The 17,282-nt window shown below is 41.6% G+C and overlaps 2 protein-coding genes across 2 annotated transcripts; one reads left to right on the plus strand and one right to left on the minus strand.

Moving 5' to 3' along the window:
* Nucleotides 1-2,153: 2,153 nt before the first annotated feature.
* On the minus strand, nt 2,154-3,083 carry LOC114583473 (olfactory receptor 10G7-like). Its single transcript, XM_028704791.2, has one exon. The coding sequence runs from the start codon at nt 3,081-3,083 to the stop codon at nt 2,154-2,156; it is 930 nt and encodes a 309-aa protein (XP_028560624.2).
* Nucleotides 3,084-7,787: 4,704 nt separating this feature from the next.
* LOC114583472 (vomeronasal type-2 receptor 26-like) lies at nt 7,788-12,226 on the plus strand. Its single transcript, XM_077917998.1, has 4 exons — nt 7,788-8,609; nt 9,947-10,174; nt 10,653-10,779; nt 11,325-12,226. Exons 1-4 carry the CDS (start codon nt 7,788-7,790, stop codon nt 12,224-12,226), a joined length of 2,079 nt encoding a protein of 692 aa, XP_077774124.1.
* The last annotated feature ends 5,056 nt before the right edge of the window (nt 12,227-17,282 follow it).

Here is a 17,282-nt window from a genome sequence, read left to right on the forward strand (position 1 = left end):
CTTCTGATTTCATCAGATACCTGGTCTTACTCCATTCGGTCATAAAATACAACAAATAACATTTTAGAATGAGAACAGGTTTAATAACAGAAAAATAAAGTGGTGTTGTGTTGTTGTTTTTTTGCATTTTCTATTTTTTTGGATAATTTTATTCTTTATTTAACATAATTGTTACAAAATATAAGCAAAATGTTACAAATACATACATATATATTTCAAATAAGCACATATATGTGAAAATAGGAACAAAAGAGAAGAAACGAAGAAAAGAAAAAAGAAGAAAAAATAAAGGGGGGGGGAGGAGAAGAAATGTTGGTTCCTGATGATTGGGTTATTCCTTCAGAGAAGCTGAGTACTGCTGGCTTAAAATGGTTCAGTTATCTCTTTCTGTCAAGGTCATGCTGACTATAATAATAAGGCCAGAAGGAGCCTGGGTTTCACCTTTCTATCTCTCTTTCCTTCTGGTATGGTGTTCTGTATATAGTATGCTTAGTGTTAAGGTTTCAGTCTTATTATAAGTTACTGTAAGTTTAAGTTAAGTCTGCTGCAACTGGATTTCGTACGGACAGTGCCAATCCTGAATGTACAGTGGTACCTCGGGTTAAGAACTTAATTCGTTCTGGAGGTCTGTTCTTAACCTGAAACTGTTCTTAACCTGAAGCACCACTTTAGCTAATGGGGTCTCCTGCTGCCACTGTGCCACCACTGCACGATTTCTGTTCTCATCCCGAAGCAAAGTTCTTAACCCGAGGTACTATTTCTAGGTTAGCGGAGTCTGTAACCTGAAGCGTATCTAACCTGAAGTGCATGTAATCCGAGGTACCACTGTATTGGATTTGTGACCATTATGCTCATTTGCCTTCAGTAGCCATAAAGCTCTGCTGAATGAAATATTAATTGCCTCTGGTCTATTTTTGGGGAATCCTGCAACTAAGTTTTTACTCTGCTAACTATACGTTGGAGTTCTGCTCTGGATCAACATGAGTAGAATTCATGGCACAGCTATCCCCCACAAATAAACATAGGATTGTATCTAACAAAGTTATGCTCAGAATAGACCCATCAAAAATACTGGAGCAAATATAGTCATGTCCATTAAGAACATAACATCAGAAGAGCACTACTGGATCACACCCAAGGCCCACCTAGCCCAACATCCTGTTGTGGTTCAAGGACCCAATCTCCGCATAGTGGAATGAAAACACAAGGACACGTGATATAAGGTTAATGGGCAAGAAAAGGCCACAACTTTATTGATTACAGCAAGTGAAAAGGTATTGGCTTAGGCATTGGATTACGTCAGCTGACTCCACCCCCTCAGAGAGGGGTGAGTCTGAAACAAGGGGGGTTTATTCACCAGTAGGTGGAGCCTGTTGATGCTAATCCAACTATAAGCTCTCCCCTGATGTCACCAAGGGTCGTGCCATGGCCTCCCGCCACGCAGACATCAGACAGAATACACGACCACCGGATTCCTTTAACGGAATACCCAAAAATTGAAGGCGCAGGCGATGGCCACACCTAGCCCTTCGACACACCACAGCACATTATTCCAATGCCTAACCTACCCACCAATACCACGAAAGTTGTGACGATTGCTACGAGGTAGGCGAAAAAACCAAAAAGCCTAATGCCAAATGGAAAAATTCCTACCAGGCCCCCCAGATAACCAGGGTGACCAACCTAAGGTCCATAGCAAGGCCAAAAGAAACTGAGACCCTGAGCTCTAAGGGAGTGGAGGGTGGGTGACTCGCAACGGGACGACAAAGAGTGAGGCCGGAAGGCTGGCGCTGCAGCAATTTAGGCTGCTATACACGCCCCCTCGTAGGCACCTGGTTGGGTGCCTGCCCGTTGGCGTGGGCGCCAGCCAGGTGAGTGGGAGGCAGGGGGCTAACGCCCCCTGCTTAAGGTGGAGTCCGGCTCCCGACCACAACCACCCCCCTCTCTTGCAGGAGGAGAGTCTTTCTCACAATGGCAAACCAATAACCCACAGGAACATCTGTGCGCAACAGCAACTCTCCTCACTTGTGATTCCCAGCAACTGGCATTCAGAGGTTCTACTCTGAGCAAGACTAGCAGTGGCTACAGCTCATAGAGGTACAATTCATCCCAACTCATGGTGCTTCTGTCTACAGAAGCTACATTGCTGTCCTTCAAGAAAACACCTTCTTGAATGCCAGTTTCTTCACCATCTTCTTGATTTCTTCATTTCTCAAGGTGTAGATGATGGGGTTCAGGGCAGGTGTCACAGATGTGTAAAAGAGGGCCACAATGTTCAGGGCAGAGTGGTTGGTGGATGGCTGCATGTAAATGAATATGCAAGGGCCATAAAGGAGGAGGACTACAGTGAGGTGAGATGCGCAGGTGGAGAAGGCCTTCCTCTTCCCTTCCTCAGAGCGCATCTTGAGAATTGTGGTGGCAATGCGGATATAAGAACCAAGGATCAAAGCAAAGCTGCTCAGTGCCACAACACCAATGTTCACTGTGACCACGGTCTCATTCAGAGAGGTTTCTGCACAGGCTACCTTCAGTAAGGGCGGGACATCACAGAAATAGTGGTCAAGTTTGTAAGGCCCACAGTAAGGGAGGCGAAACGTGAGCACAGTCTGAAGAGTCGAATGAAGTGCCCCCACCAGGCAGGTTGCAGTCACCAGTCTGATGCAAGACACGTTGCTCATGATCCCAGAGTAGTGGAGTGGATCACAGATGGCCACATAGCGGTCATATGCCATGACAGTGATCAGGAAACACTCGGTGCCTCCAAAGAAGTGGAAGGCATAGAGCTGAGCCACACAGCCCTCAAAGGAAATGGCTTGGGAACCAGTCAAGAAACTGGTCAGCATCTTGGGCACGGTGGTGCTGGAATAAAGTACATCCAGGATGGAAAGCTCGCCAAGAAAATAGTACATGGGGGAATGGAGCACAGGGCTGAACCAGATGGTGAGGAATATGAGGATGTTTCCTAGAAGAGTCAACATGTAGATGAAAAGGAAGAGCAGGAAAAAGAGGAGCTGGAGCTCCAGCACATCAGAAAACCCAGAGAGAGTGAACTGAATCCCCACAGTCAGGTTGGGTTTCTTCATCTAATTGTGGTTGTGTTCCAGATCATGGGAGCCTAAGTAAGAAGGTATAGCACCTAAGCAAGAAGATCAAACAAAAGCAGAAATTCTTCTCTTCCCCCACAGCTGCCATTAGAAAAAACGGAGAAAGAAATGTTAAATACACATCACTATGCCATCCCTTTACTGAGCACTGGACAGAACACAATGAGCAGGATTTAATAAGCAGAAATATTGGATGCAGGTACATTTGATGGATGAGATGGGGTGTAGGCAAGCATGACGATGGAAGTGGATTGGGTGTTTGGTGATAGTAGAGGTGCTGGCAAATTGAGCACAGGCTACTTCTAGGAATGGAGGAGAAATTTGGTTCAGTTCACATCTGAAGGCAAACCTACCTAATTTACATTTCCCAGCACAACTCACAAACCAAAATGCAGCCATTCATTCAAAATTCTCACTTCTCTGAATTTTGCAATGCAGTTAGATTTGCCATACATCAGAAAAATTCCTGACATGTCCTAGTTTTCGGGTGTAAAAATGGTGTCAGGGGGGATTTTTGCAGAATTGGGGAAATGTCTGGGAAAGCGTGATGGGGAAAGCAGCAGAAACAGCTCCAAAAGCTAAAAATCACTATGGGGGGAGGTGTTTCCCCAGCAATTTTGGTTTGTTCCCCCAAAAAACTCAACAAAAACTCAGGAATTTTACTTTTTTGAAATATGGCAACCCTAAATACTGCCATGTAATGTGTACAACAATGCACATGCTAGGTTAACATTAATATATATATATATATATTTGTGAAAATAACCTACAAAAATGCATTATATAAGGGGAAATGGCTTGCAGATATGTTTATACTGAGGGAAACTGCTACAGGTTTTTGCTAAAGGTGCTGAGAGTTGTTAGGAAACCCTTATTCCCCTCACAGAGCTACAATTCCCAGAGTTCCCTGGGATTGAGTGTTAAACCCCTCTGTGTAGATGGGGCCTCAGAGTAGATCATTCTGGGCTAGATGGATCAATGTGCTTCTGACTCAGTAGAAGGCAGCATCATGTGTTCACATGAGTCCAAGCCATTTTTTTGCAAGTAAATCCAGATTTGAGTGAAGGCTCCGGCAATAGAATTCCCCAGCATTGTCACAGAAGCAATAGGTGCACAGGTACCGCTCCAGTGGGAAGGTAAACGGCATTTCTGTGCACTGCTCTGGTTCGCCAGAAGCGGCTTAGTTGGGCTGGCCACTTGACCCAGAAGCTGTACGCCGGCTCCCTCAGCCAATAAAACAAGATGAGCGCCCCAGAGTCGGCCATGACTGGACCTAATGGTCAGGGGTCCCTTTACCTTTATCTTATGCTTAAAATCCCTTTCAAACTATCTCTGAACCACACTTGATGAACAAACACTACTTTTGCACCCCTATGTTAACACAAAAACAACCTTGAATCTGATTTACATTACTCAGTTTGTCAGAGTAAAACAAAACAAAACAAAACAAAACAAATATGTTGAAGAGTCATCCAAGCTACCTTTCCTCCAAAGGACTACAGAAATTCCACCATGGGTACATCTGATATCAAGGCCTTTGAAAGTCCCTTCTACGTTTTAATCCATTGCAGCTGATCACTTTATCGTCATGAAGGAATTTATGGAGACTCTCCTGTTGTGCATGTTGAACATGGGCAGGATGGAAAGAGAAAACATTTTATAAACATCCTGTGACTCCAGGGAGACAACCAAATAATTCCCCTCAGAGTAGAGGTGCTGAGATGCAGGCAAACATGTGTTCATAAATTATATTGATTTATTTCCCTTGCTATTTCCTAAGCAAGGGACAGGATTAATGTTGCAATAAGAGGGCGTTCATAGGGAGTGGACTGTAGGTTCATTCCTTATCTAAGATTCTATAGTGTGACAAATATGATTACATTGGCAGTTCCCCTTCTGCCAGTGCTTTTCTTCTAGAAAAATAGTGCACTCACCATGAGGTTGTTACACTAAATGCCACATTTTTAACCAGCGCTTTTCACCCGGGAAAACAGGTGCCGGTACTACATAACCTTGAGTGCCATCAGAAAAAAACACTGCTTACTGCTTATACGCCATAGACTCCAAAAGCATTGCACAATTGATATTCTCCCCTGTAATTATTAAAATTACAATAATCAATTCACCTGGCCAAGGCTCCAGAAGTCAGAGTGGAAAAAGGATCCACAGGCAATGATTATAAGCTCCCCAGCGCTTCATAGGCAGCTATGGTAAGGGAGGAGGGAGAGGCTGGGCTTTGTTACCTATCAGTTATGAGTTTCCCCCTTTCATATCAAATCACTGTATCTTGTTTGGCATCCGAGGCTTTCTGTTGTGACAGTCTTTAAGTTGACAATAAGGTGAATACGTGTCCCTTACAGTGCCAAATTGACAGGGTCAGCTGCTACCCATTTTGTCTTGTTCAGATCAGGTGGAGGAGAGGAATAATACTGTAGAGAGAAGCAGGGGAGTCAATGCAGACAAGGATATTTGCCGTCAGGATGTTGCTCCTGCTGCTTCTGCTGCTCCCCAATATAGTGTCCCAAGGACAAAGCGCTCAATGCACCACAAATCATCCTGTTCATGTTCCACACGAGTGGTATGAGCCAGGTGACCTGGTCATTGGTGCAATGGCATCTCATATCTGTTATATCGTCCCCAATTTATCCTTCAATATACACCCTTCCCAAGCCTTCCTTTATAAGCCAATGTAAGTAACCAGTATTTTTTTGTATTTTTTTTATTCCTTATATCTGACTTAATATAACTTAATATCTGACTTAATATAACTTGGACTGATTTGGAAGGAAAGCTTTAGAACTTTGTTTTTTAGAAATCTACAGGCACACAGGCACTTTAGTATATTCTTCTGAAACAGCGGTATAATACTACAGTGGTACCTCTGGTTGTGAACGGGATCCATTCTGGATGCCCGTTTGCAACATGAAAAGCCTGCCGTATCTGCGCAGGTGCATGGTGCGATTTGGCGCTTGTGCGAGCGGTGAAACCCGGAAGTAACCCTTTCTGGTACTTCCAGGTCGCCACGGGACACAACCTGAAAAAACATATCATGAAGCAAACGTAACATGAGGTATGACTGTATCGTCTAAAAAATGTATAAACCTTTCTGGTTGTGTCCTCTCTTTACAGAAAGGCAAGTGAATCTCTCATATCTAGATTATGCGCACTCTGTAATTTTCCCACTAAACAGTAACTCAATTCATTTGCAGAGTGATGACAAAGTTTTACCAGCACATCCTTGCTTTGGTGTTTGCTGTTGATGAGATCAACGAGAATCCCAGGATGTTGCCCAATGTGTCTCTCGGGTTCCACATCTATGATATTTATTATGATTCAAAGATGACCTACCGAACCACCCTGGACCTGCTCTTTAAATCACATCACTTTATTCCCAACTACAGGTGTGGCATCCAGAAAAATGTCATAGGAGTCATTGGGGGACTCAGCTCTGATACCTCCTGGTGCATGGCAAACGTCTTAGGTCTTTTCAAGATTCCACAGGTAGAATATGGGTTTTGAACAGAAAAGAAAAAAAACTATTCATGCAATAGTCACTGAAATAAAAACCCCACGAATACACTAAGTAAAGGAACATAAGGTTGACCACCCCACACCCTCTCTCCTCTCCCCGCCTATTTTCTTCCCAGTCCTATACTGCATATAACACCAATGTCTCACAACAAATGTAACTGATCTATAGAAAACACAACATGTTGTGTTTTCACACAGACAATGCATGTGCTTTTGTAAATGAGGAAAATCTTTAATAAAAAAACATGAGGAAAATCTTTAATAAAAAAACATTTTAAAAAAGACAAATGCATAAATAATTCACAAGACGTTAACTAATAAACTTCCTCCCATTAAAAATCAATATATTCCATTCCTAGGGAACTAGGATTTTATTCAGCACTATTAATTTTCAGAAGCTAACTGAAAACACTGTTTATTGTTATTGTTCCAGCATTTGGCCTTCTGCAGAGTTATATAGTGGTGTCAGTATTGGGCTGTTCTCCTGCATTGTTGGATTTCATTCTTTGTTGTTTTAACCTTGGCTGAAAGTGTTTGGTATGGTATTTCTGTATGTTACTGATATTTTATATGATGTGGTTGATTGTGCTCAGAGAAGAATAACATATACAATCAAATAGAGATCTTTAGGATTCCCCAAGATATCTTCCCAAGAGAGTTATAAGTAGATAGAGAATCAACCTCTTTCTACAATTGCTATAAAGGTTAGAGAGCAAAAGAGCATGATCAACAATTTCTATTGCTCCACCTCCACCTTGGAGTTTTTTTATTCACCCACCTAGCAGTATATTAACATGAGCCATGATAAATGCATAAATGCTCCCCTGTTCTTGGAGACTATCAATGTGTACAAGTATGAAGATCTGATGATATAATAATAATAATAATAATAATAATAATAATAATAATAATAATATATGCAGAAAACATTGAGCAAGATTGTCTTTGTTATCTATGCAAATTGAGGTTGGTGCTGTCCCCAAACTTTGTACAGTAGGGATTCAGAGGTTTTCTATTGATATTCCAAGAAATTTGATTAACATGAGAATTTTTTTGCACTTGGGTATGGTTGCCTTTTCTCTTCTCTAGATTTCATATGGTTCATTTGAACAAGGCATAAATGATCAAACCAAGATCCCTTCTTTCTACCGCATGGTCCCCAATGAAGACCTTCAGTATCAGGGAATAATCCAGTTACTTCTGCATTTTGGATGGAAATGGGTTGGGCTCATGACTACAGCTGATGAAGCTGGAGAACATTTCTTGCAGACAATTGAACCCATGTTTTTCAAGAATGGAATCTGTTCAGCATTCACAGAAAGAGTTGAACTCAATCTGCATTATAATGGTAACTTACTAAAAATGCTTTTTGACTCAAGGATTTTGTTACCAACTTTCAAAACCAGCAGAGCCAATGCAGTTCTTGTATATGGAGAAAGTAGATTTAATATATGGTTGTCAAGTGCTTTAAACATAATGGAGTTCACCCCACTGCTATTTCCTCAAAAGAAGTCACATGAAGGAAAAGTATGGATTACAACAGCCCAACTTGATTTCATATTATATAGCCTTCAAAAAAAATTAAATGTTAATATACAAGTGCTCCATGGAGCTATATCCTTTGCAATTCACTCCAAGGAGATTCACAACTTTAAAGACTTTCTTCGGAATATATATCCTCATTGGACAGAGAGAGATGGTTTTATCCAAGATTTCTGGGAAGATGCATTCAGTTGTTCACTTCCAAATTCCACTCTCTCAACATTCAACGATCACATATGTACTGGAGAGGAGATGCTGGAGAGCCTCCCTGCACCATATTTTGAAATGAGCATGACTGGGCAAAGCTACAGTATCTATAATGCTGTCTATGCTTTGGCAAATGCCTTAAATAGCAAGCAATTGGCTGGTGCAATCCAAAAGAGTAGAGATGCTAAGGGGAAACTCTCCCCTCAATATGTAGAACCTTGGCAGGTAACATTCTCTCTTACAAAGCATTCACTTCATTGATCCATTATGTAAGCATTTAATTATCAGTAAAGAAATAACAGAAAAGGACTTGAGAAATTAGAAAGAGACTTAGAATATTTCTTATAATGATAGTAAACAGATTTTAGATGGCACAGGCTTTCATAAGCAACAAACTTACAGATAATTCACATTTTACAGGGGGCAGTTGGACATACAAGCAAAATCATTTAAAGCCAGAATAACCTCTAGAAAACCATTTTTTAAAAAACATCTTAAGAATTGCTGTACTTACTGGCGAGGGACAAATGTGGCTCTTCATCTTCCTTCTCTCCCTCACTGAATGATGCTTAAGATGGTACAAGGCCTAAAGACTTTGAGAGATAGCCAGAAGAATGCTTCGCCTGTTGCACAGGGCACAATTGTGGAGCTTTGCAGTCAGTGAGGCCATAGTCACATCCTTCTCCTTCTCATACATCTTGACAGCAGAAACTAATGAAAGGTCCAGTCAGATGTTCTCATATTCCATTCCTACGCTCAGGGAACATGATGTTTGAGGACATGAACATGAGGTCATGAGCTCTCACTTGACTTCTCAAATTCCTTCCCTTTCTTGGATCTTGACAATGGCATGTCCCAAGCAAGCAAGTCCATATACTTAAATCTTTCACATTTATTTATGGAATTCTGTCAACTGTTGAATTTACACTGATTCATGTTTTCCTAGTCTTCCCATATGGGGAATTGAAACAAGGATGCTCTCCATTGTAAACTGAAGTGTTTAACTCTTAGAGGAAAGGGATTTAATACCATCTAGGAAAGCTACCTCGGGTGGCGCTGTGGGTAAAAGCCTCAGCGCCTAGGGCTTGCCGATCAAAAGGTCGTAGTTTGAATCCCCGCGGCGGGGTGCGCTCCCGTTGCTCGGTCCCAGCGCCTGCCAACCTAGCAGTTCGAAAGCACCCCCGGGTGCAAGTAGATAAATAGGGACCGCTTACTGGCGGGAAGGTAAACGGCGTTCCATGTGCTGCGCTGGCTCGCCAGATGCAGCTTGTCACGCTGGCCACGTGACCCGGAAGTGTCTTTGGACAGCGCTGGCCCCCGGCCTATAGAGTGAGATGGTCGCACAACCCCAGAGTCTGGCAAGACTGGCCCGTACGGGCAGGGGTACCTTTACCTTTACCTTTACCTTTACCATCTAGGAAAGCTCTTCAACAATCATAATCAGACTATTAGAATGCTGTACTGACCTTTTGATTCTCTTTCCACCTAGCTCCACTCATTCCTGCAGAGAATCTCGTTCAACAACAGTGCTGTACTGACCTTTTGATTCTCTTTCCACCTAGCTCCACTCATTCCTGCAGAGAATCTCGTTCAACAACAGTGCTGGAGATGAAATTAAATTCAATGAATATGGAGAGTTGGCAGCTGGCTTGGATATTACAAACTTGGTCACATTCCCAAATAGATCGTACATCAGAGTCAAAGTGGGAAGGTGGGATCCTCAGGCCCCACAGGGCAAAGAGTTCACCATTAATAAGGACAGAATCAAATGGCACAGAGACTTCACTGAGGTACAGAAATAACGGCGCAGGCCATGAAATTCCATAATTAAGACTCCAGTGATGAGATAGAATCAAGAAGTGTCCCAGACTTAAGAAGCTCTTGCTGCAAAGGTCAAATGTAGGAACCACGCATCCAAGGCATTTCTCTGCTATAAGGATTTGGCCCCAATCCCATCCATCACTGTCTTCAGACACCTGTCCAGCACCTTCACCACCTCCTCTTGTTCCAATGGAATGGAAAGGTAGAACTTCACATCATCAGCATCCAGATGATACCATGAGCCAAATTCTAGGATATTATTCCTAACAGTTTCATTGAAATAATAAATAGCACAGGAAGCAGAATGAACCATATTGGGACACTACAACCCCAAAGCCGTGGGGTGGTTTCCTAGTACTAGTTTCTCAAATGACCCTACAAGAAGTAACAGAAATAATTCACCCAAACCTTGTCTTCATATTAAACTCTTCCTATATCTTTGAATAGGTGCCACCTCTTTCTATATGTAATGACAACTGCCATCCTGGATACGGGAAGAAAAAGAAGGAAGGAAGGAAGTTTTGCTGTTATGATTGTGATCCATGTCCAGAAGGAATGATCTCAAATGAGAAAGGTGGGAGATGGCATCTTAGGATATACCAATTTATTTTAATAAGCTCTGAACTCTTTGGCAAACTTGTTGTCATTAAACTGATGGAGGAGGGAAGGCTTAACTTTAATAGATGTGTTGTTCTCATTGTTTATAGTTAGTATCAATTTAATTCCATCCTTAAAACATATTAAAAATATTTTAAAATGGAAAGTCATCTATTTTACTTCCAACTTCTACAAAGTTAGGGTGGAATAGAAGTGGTGGTCTCTCCTGAAAGACTTAGGTTGTTTGACAAAAGGTTGAAAGTCCCATTAATCTTGCCTTTCTGGGCTCCAAAGATTTCTGCAGTAATGTATTTTTAATTTTGCTATGCACTACAAGTTGTTACAACAAAAAGAGAAGGGAACCAATAAAAAAGATGTCACCCATGTAGAAAATTCCAGATTTCATACAGAAGTTCTTAAACATTTTGAGATAGAAAACACTATGCTAAAATTTCAATGAGGAAATCCTTAAGAATAGTATTGGATGCTTAAAATTGTCATGCATTCTTTGTTTGTTTTCAGACATGGAAACATGTGTCAGTTGCCCAGCAGATCAGTATCCAAACAGCGGCCAAGATCTATGCATTCCTAAGATTCCAAACTTCCTAGCCTTTGATGAAAACTTGGCCATTGTTTCAACATCCTCTGTGCTTCTATTCTCTCTGATCACAATTCTGGTGCTAGGCATCTTCATTAAGCATCGCAATACAGCCATAGTCAAAGCCAACAACCGAAGCCTCACCTACATTCTCCTTATCTCCCTCCTCTTGTGTTTCCTCTCTTCTTTGTTGTTCATCGGAAAACCTAATATGGTGACCTGCCTTCTCCGACAAACTGCTTTTGGCATTGTCTTCTCTGTGGCCCTCTCTAGCATCTTAGCCAAAACCATATTGGTGGTTTTGGCTTTCATGGCTACCAAACCAGGATCCAATATGAGGAAATGGGTAGGCAAAGAACTGGCTTATTCCATTGTCTTTTCCTGCTCCATTGTTCAAGTAGGGATCTGTGTTCTCTGGCTGGCAAACTCTCCCCCATTCCCAGATGTGGACATGCACTCAATGCCTGAAGAAATCATATTTCTTTGTAATGAAGGGTCAGTCTCCATGTTCTATTGTGTTTTGAGTTACATGGGCTTCCTGGCCACTGTCAGCCTCTCAGTCGCCTTCCTAGCCAGGAAGTTGCCTGACACTTTCAACGAAGCCAAGTTCATCACCTTCAGCATGCTGGTCTTCTGCAGTGTTTGGCTCTCCTTCATTCCTACCTACCTGAGCACCAGAGGAAAATACATGGTGGCTGTGGAGATCTTCTCCATCTTTGCTTCTGGTGCTGGGTTACTGGCTTGTATTTTTGCCCCTAAATGCTACATTATTGTGGTGAGGCCTGACCTGAACAACAGAGAGCAGCTAACACAAAGGAAGGTTTAAATGACAGAGGAATTTGTAGCTCTGTTGGTTCTTAGGTTACCTGGACTTGCTGGCAGGTATCACTTTCCCCTGTTGTTTCCCCACCAAGACCTTACCAGAATATTTACTTTGTCTTCCTACTCTTCTCCTGCATTCATGTGGGTGCCCCACATTTCTGCTCAAGAGTCTCTGTGCCTTTCCTGAACAAATTTGGGGAAACCATAGGAAGCTGCCAAGAGAAGAGAGGAAGAAAACCACAGGAATACTGGAAACTGCCTAATTCTGAGTCAGACCATTTGTCTATCTAATGGGACTGTGGCTGCCTCAAAATTTTCTGGGGTTGTCTGGCAGTGGTGCATCAGGAAGGAACTAAACTCAGATATTAGGCTGGGTTACCTGTGAAATAATCTAGACCCAACTGTGTTCTCGGTGTGTCTTCCCGGGATAATGTAGGAGATTCACTGACTGATTCTCCTTCCTACCTGATGTCCCACCCAACGGCATCCTTTCCTTCACCAAATAGTTGCTTGTGGACAGAGAACCTGTAGAATGCTCAACCATAAGCAGCTTCCCCACAAATAAATTGTTTGCAAAAGAGAAAGTTTTGAAATTATACCCCCCCGTCGCCGCCCTGCCCAATCCTGAGTTTGGAGAAGTTGCAACTTCATATCTTCCCACTCTGCTCCCAGACATATGTTTAATTGGAGCTTTTGACATTACAGTGGTACCTCAGGTTGCATACACTTCAGGTTACAGACTCTGCTAACCCAGAAATAGTGCTTCAGGTTAAGAACTTTGCTTCAGGATGAGAACAGAAATCATGCTCCGGCGGCGCAGCAGCAGCAGGAGGAGGCCCCATTAGCTAAAGTGGTGCTTCAGGTTAAGAACAGTTTCAGGTTAAGAACGGACCTCCGGAATGAATTAAGTACTTAACCCGAGGTACCACTGTATTAGACATTAGGCCAGTTCTTGATCTGCTTCACGATGGATCCAAGATCATGTCAGAGGTCTTCATCAAGTAGGGCCTGAACTGGATTGCTTTTCACCCCTGTTTCCACCTTCACTCCATGTCCATGCCAACTCAATGACCTTTTGTGAACAATCTCTGGAACACTAGTTACCCGTATGGATACATGGTTTTGCATGTAGCAAAGGACAAAAGACTCCAAAGACTGACAACGAAAAGCAGTTCAGCAAGTGGCTGCCAACGGTATGAACTGGGCTCACTTCAATAAAAAGAAAATGTTACTAAGCTATGCTCCTTCCTTTATCTGCTTTTGGAAATTTGCTCTACCCATATGTGGATACAATAGCATGGAACCCTATCTCATTTATTTTGCTGTTGGAATAATGGCCATATTTCCCTTGAAACTCTTTTTAGCAGCTGCACAGGAAGTAGGGTCAAAGGTGGGAGATGGTAGGGTCAACTTCTCTGTGTGTGACTAAATTACTGGATTTATATGATGTAAATAGGATAAAGGGTCTCTCTTCTGTCTCTTTCTCTCCTTATTTTTTAGGTTTTTCTTTTTATTAGTCTTGTTCTGTAGACTAGGTTATATATATATATATGCACTTCCAGTGTATGCAATTCTTTGGGTGGTAACACACCAAGGCATATGGTAAATAACCACAGTTTGAACAAGTAAACATAAAACCGAATGAAAACAGCAGAATGCTTCCTGCTAAATAGTATCTAGAAGTGTTCACTACTGAAGACAATGCTTAAGAATGGAGGAATTGCTGATCCAAATAGACCAAGGACAGCAAGAACTTCCAGCCCTCACAGACTTCATCTTCTTCTGTTCTTGGAGTCTCCTATTCTAATTTCATTTTGTTCTTCATCAGTTTCCCAAGACAAACACAAACTCTCTGAAAATCCCTGACTGACAGCTTTACTTGCATACATTGTTTCTCTCCATTTCTTAGCCATTCAGAAGCACAGTAGAACTCTATTTAGATTCCCATTACCCCAAATCTTAAGTTTCTTTTGCTTGCAATTTTGTCATTCCTGTGCATCTTCTTGTCCCAGTTTTTCACCCAGGGAGGCTCTTTCTACACCGTAAGAAATATGAAAACATTGGCATTTTCCCTACTGCTGATGTGCTATAGACTCCAAAAACATTGAACATATGATTCTCTACCCTATCATTATTAGAATTACAGTAATCAATTCACCTGGCTGAAGCTTTGGATGTCAAACTGGAAAAAAAGAATCAACAAGCTAGTTTGAAATGATTGTAAGCTCCCCAGTGCTTCATAGGCAGCTATGGTAAAGGAGGAGAGAGGGTGGGCTTTGTTATCTCTCAGTTATGAATTTCCCTCTTTCATATCAAATTACTGCATCTTATTTGGCATCCGAGGCATTCTGCTGTGATAGTCTTTAAGTTGACAATAAGGTGGATACGTGTCCCTCAAAGTACCAAATTGACAGAGTCAACGACCACCCAATCTCTCTTGTTCAAATCAGGAAGAGGACAGCAATAATATTGTAGAGAGAAACAGGAGTGTCTATGCAGAGAAGGACATTTGTCATCAGAATATTTCTTTTGCTTCTGCTTCTCCCCAACATGGGGTCCCAAGTACAAAGTGTTAAATGCACAACAGATAATTCTGTTCATGTTCCACACGAGTGGTATGAGCCAGCGGACCTTGTCATTGGTGCAACGGTATCTTATATGTATTACATATTACCCGAAATTTCTTTCAATGAACACCCTTCCCAGGTCTTCATTGATACCCCACTGTAAGTAACTGGTACTTACTATGATTTTATTTATTCTTTATATGCCATGTCTGTCTGGAAAAAAAACTTTTGTTTGGAAAAAAAAGCTTCAGAACTTTTTTAAAAAAAAATGGAAAGATTTTCCAAACACACACACATTTTATTATAAATCTCAATGCACATAGGCGACACATATACTATCAATGAACGCTGAGCTTTTTTTATCCAATTCTATAAAGGCAGAGAGAAAAGAGAGTAAGAGCAAGAGAAAAGGGATGGCATAAAAACATAAGAAGAACAAATGGGCAAGCAGTGGGGTACTTAACTTTGCTGATGATACCAAAATGTCCAGGGTGGAGAAAACAAACATGGGTTGCAAACAGCAACAAAATGATAAACTGAATGCATGGGCAGGAAAATGAGAAATGCAATTGACTGTAAGCAAGTGCAAAGTGATGAGCAAAAAAATTAACTTCACCTCTACGGTCATGGGGTCTCAACTGGTTGTAAGAAATCATCAGTAAGATGTTGTGGTCCTAGTAGATAGTTTGATGCAGACGTCAATGAAGTTTGCAGCAGCTGTAGAAAACACGTTAATATATTTTTATTGACACAGTATTATATAAAGGTTGTCTAAATAAATAAATACATTTTGCTGGCTGTGCCCTTTATAAGCAGGTGGGTGAATCTCTCCTATATCTAGATAATATGCACTCTTTAATTTTCCCATTAAACATTAACTGACTTCATTTGCAGGGTGATGACAAAGTTCTACCAGCACATCCTTGCTTTGGTGTTTGCTGTTGATGAGATCAACGAGAATCCCAGGATGTTGCCCAATGTCTCTCTGGGATTCCACATCTATGATAACTATTATGATTCAAAGATGGCCTACCAAACAACTCTTGACCTGCTCTTTAAATCACATCACTTTGTTCCCAACTACAGGTGTGGCATCCAGAAAAATGTCATAGGAGTCATTGGAGGACTCAGCTCTGATACCTCCTGGTGCATGGCAAACGTCTTAGGTCTTTTCAAGATTCCACAGGTACAATATGGGTTTTGAAAAACAGAGTTTTCATGCTTTCCTTGCAGTAGGAATCTACTGATTCATAAATATGGATTGGGGAAATAGACAACGTAAAAGGGGCATAATATGCATATCCAACAATGTGTGTAAGAAGGGCAATTTGTGTTTAATAGATGTAATAGAAGATTGCTGCAAAGCTGCCAGGTTTGTAAATGAGAAGCCTAGACTGGTTCATGTATATCAAACCTGAAAGCACTGCACTGGCTTCCAGTGAGCTACTCAATTTATGAAATTGACAGATGACTTCAAAGGTATGAATAACTCAGGACACATTAACTAAAAATGTTCCTCCCCTTAAAAATCAAGATAGTCCTTTCCCAAAGTTCACTTTCACTGTTTTCTTGCTATTATTCTGGAATTTGTCACCTGTGATTTCAGAGCGTTATATACATAGTGGTGTCAGCATTGTGCTGTTCTACTTCATTGTGGGATTTCATTTTTTTAAATTACTGCTGGTACGTTAATTTTCATTTTACTGATATTTTATATGATGTGGTTTATTGTAGTCAGAGAACAATAACATATTTAATCTTTCAGAGCTCTTCGTGATTTCCCAGGAAACATTCCCAAGAGAGTTCTAAGTAGACAAAGAATCAACTTCCCTCTTCAACCGCTATAAAGGTTACAGAGCAAAAGTACATGATCCACCTTCCCTTTGGAGTTTTATTCAATCATCCACTTAGTATATTAACATGAGTGATGATAAATGCTCCCCTATTCTTGGATACAATCAGTGTGCACAAGTATAAAGCTGCGATGATGCCATAATAAAAAATAATAATAATTACAGAAACCATTGAGCAGGGCCGACTTACCCATAGGCGCTAGGGGTGCTGGGCATCCAGGCGCCGGGCTCTTAGGGGCGCCGGGCAGCAGGTTTGGGGGCGACTGAGCCAGCGAGACACTGAGATGGCCAGCCAGCTCCGTCCTCCTGTGCACCTGGGACTGGGCAACCTGAGGAAGAGGCGCCTGGTGGATCTTTGCATGCTGGCACCGCATATTCTTAAGACAGCCCTGCCACTGAGCAAGAGTATCAGTGTTTTCCTATATAAGCCGGGGTTGGTGCTGTCCCTAAACTTGGTACATTTAGGATATATTTTCAATATAGTTTGTGTGTGCGTGCACGTGTTTATATTTGAATAAACTGGAATATCATGAGTTCTTGTTTCCACTTGGAAACGTTTGGCTTTTGCTTGTTCCAGATTTCATACGGTTTATTTGAACCAGCCATAAATGATGGAACCAAGTTCCCTTCCTTTTATCGC

The sequence above is a fragment of the Podarcis muralis genome, chromosome 13 (genome assembly GCF_964188315.1).
Source record: "Podarcis muralis chromosome 13, rPodMur119.hap1.1, whole genome shotgun sequence".
In the NCBI taxonomy this organism is placed as follows: domain Eukaryota; kingdom Metazoa; phylum Chordata; class Lepidosauria; order Squamata; family Lacertidae; genus Podarcis; species Podarcis muralis.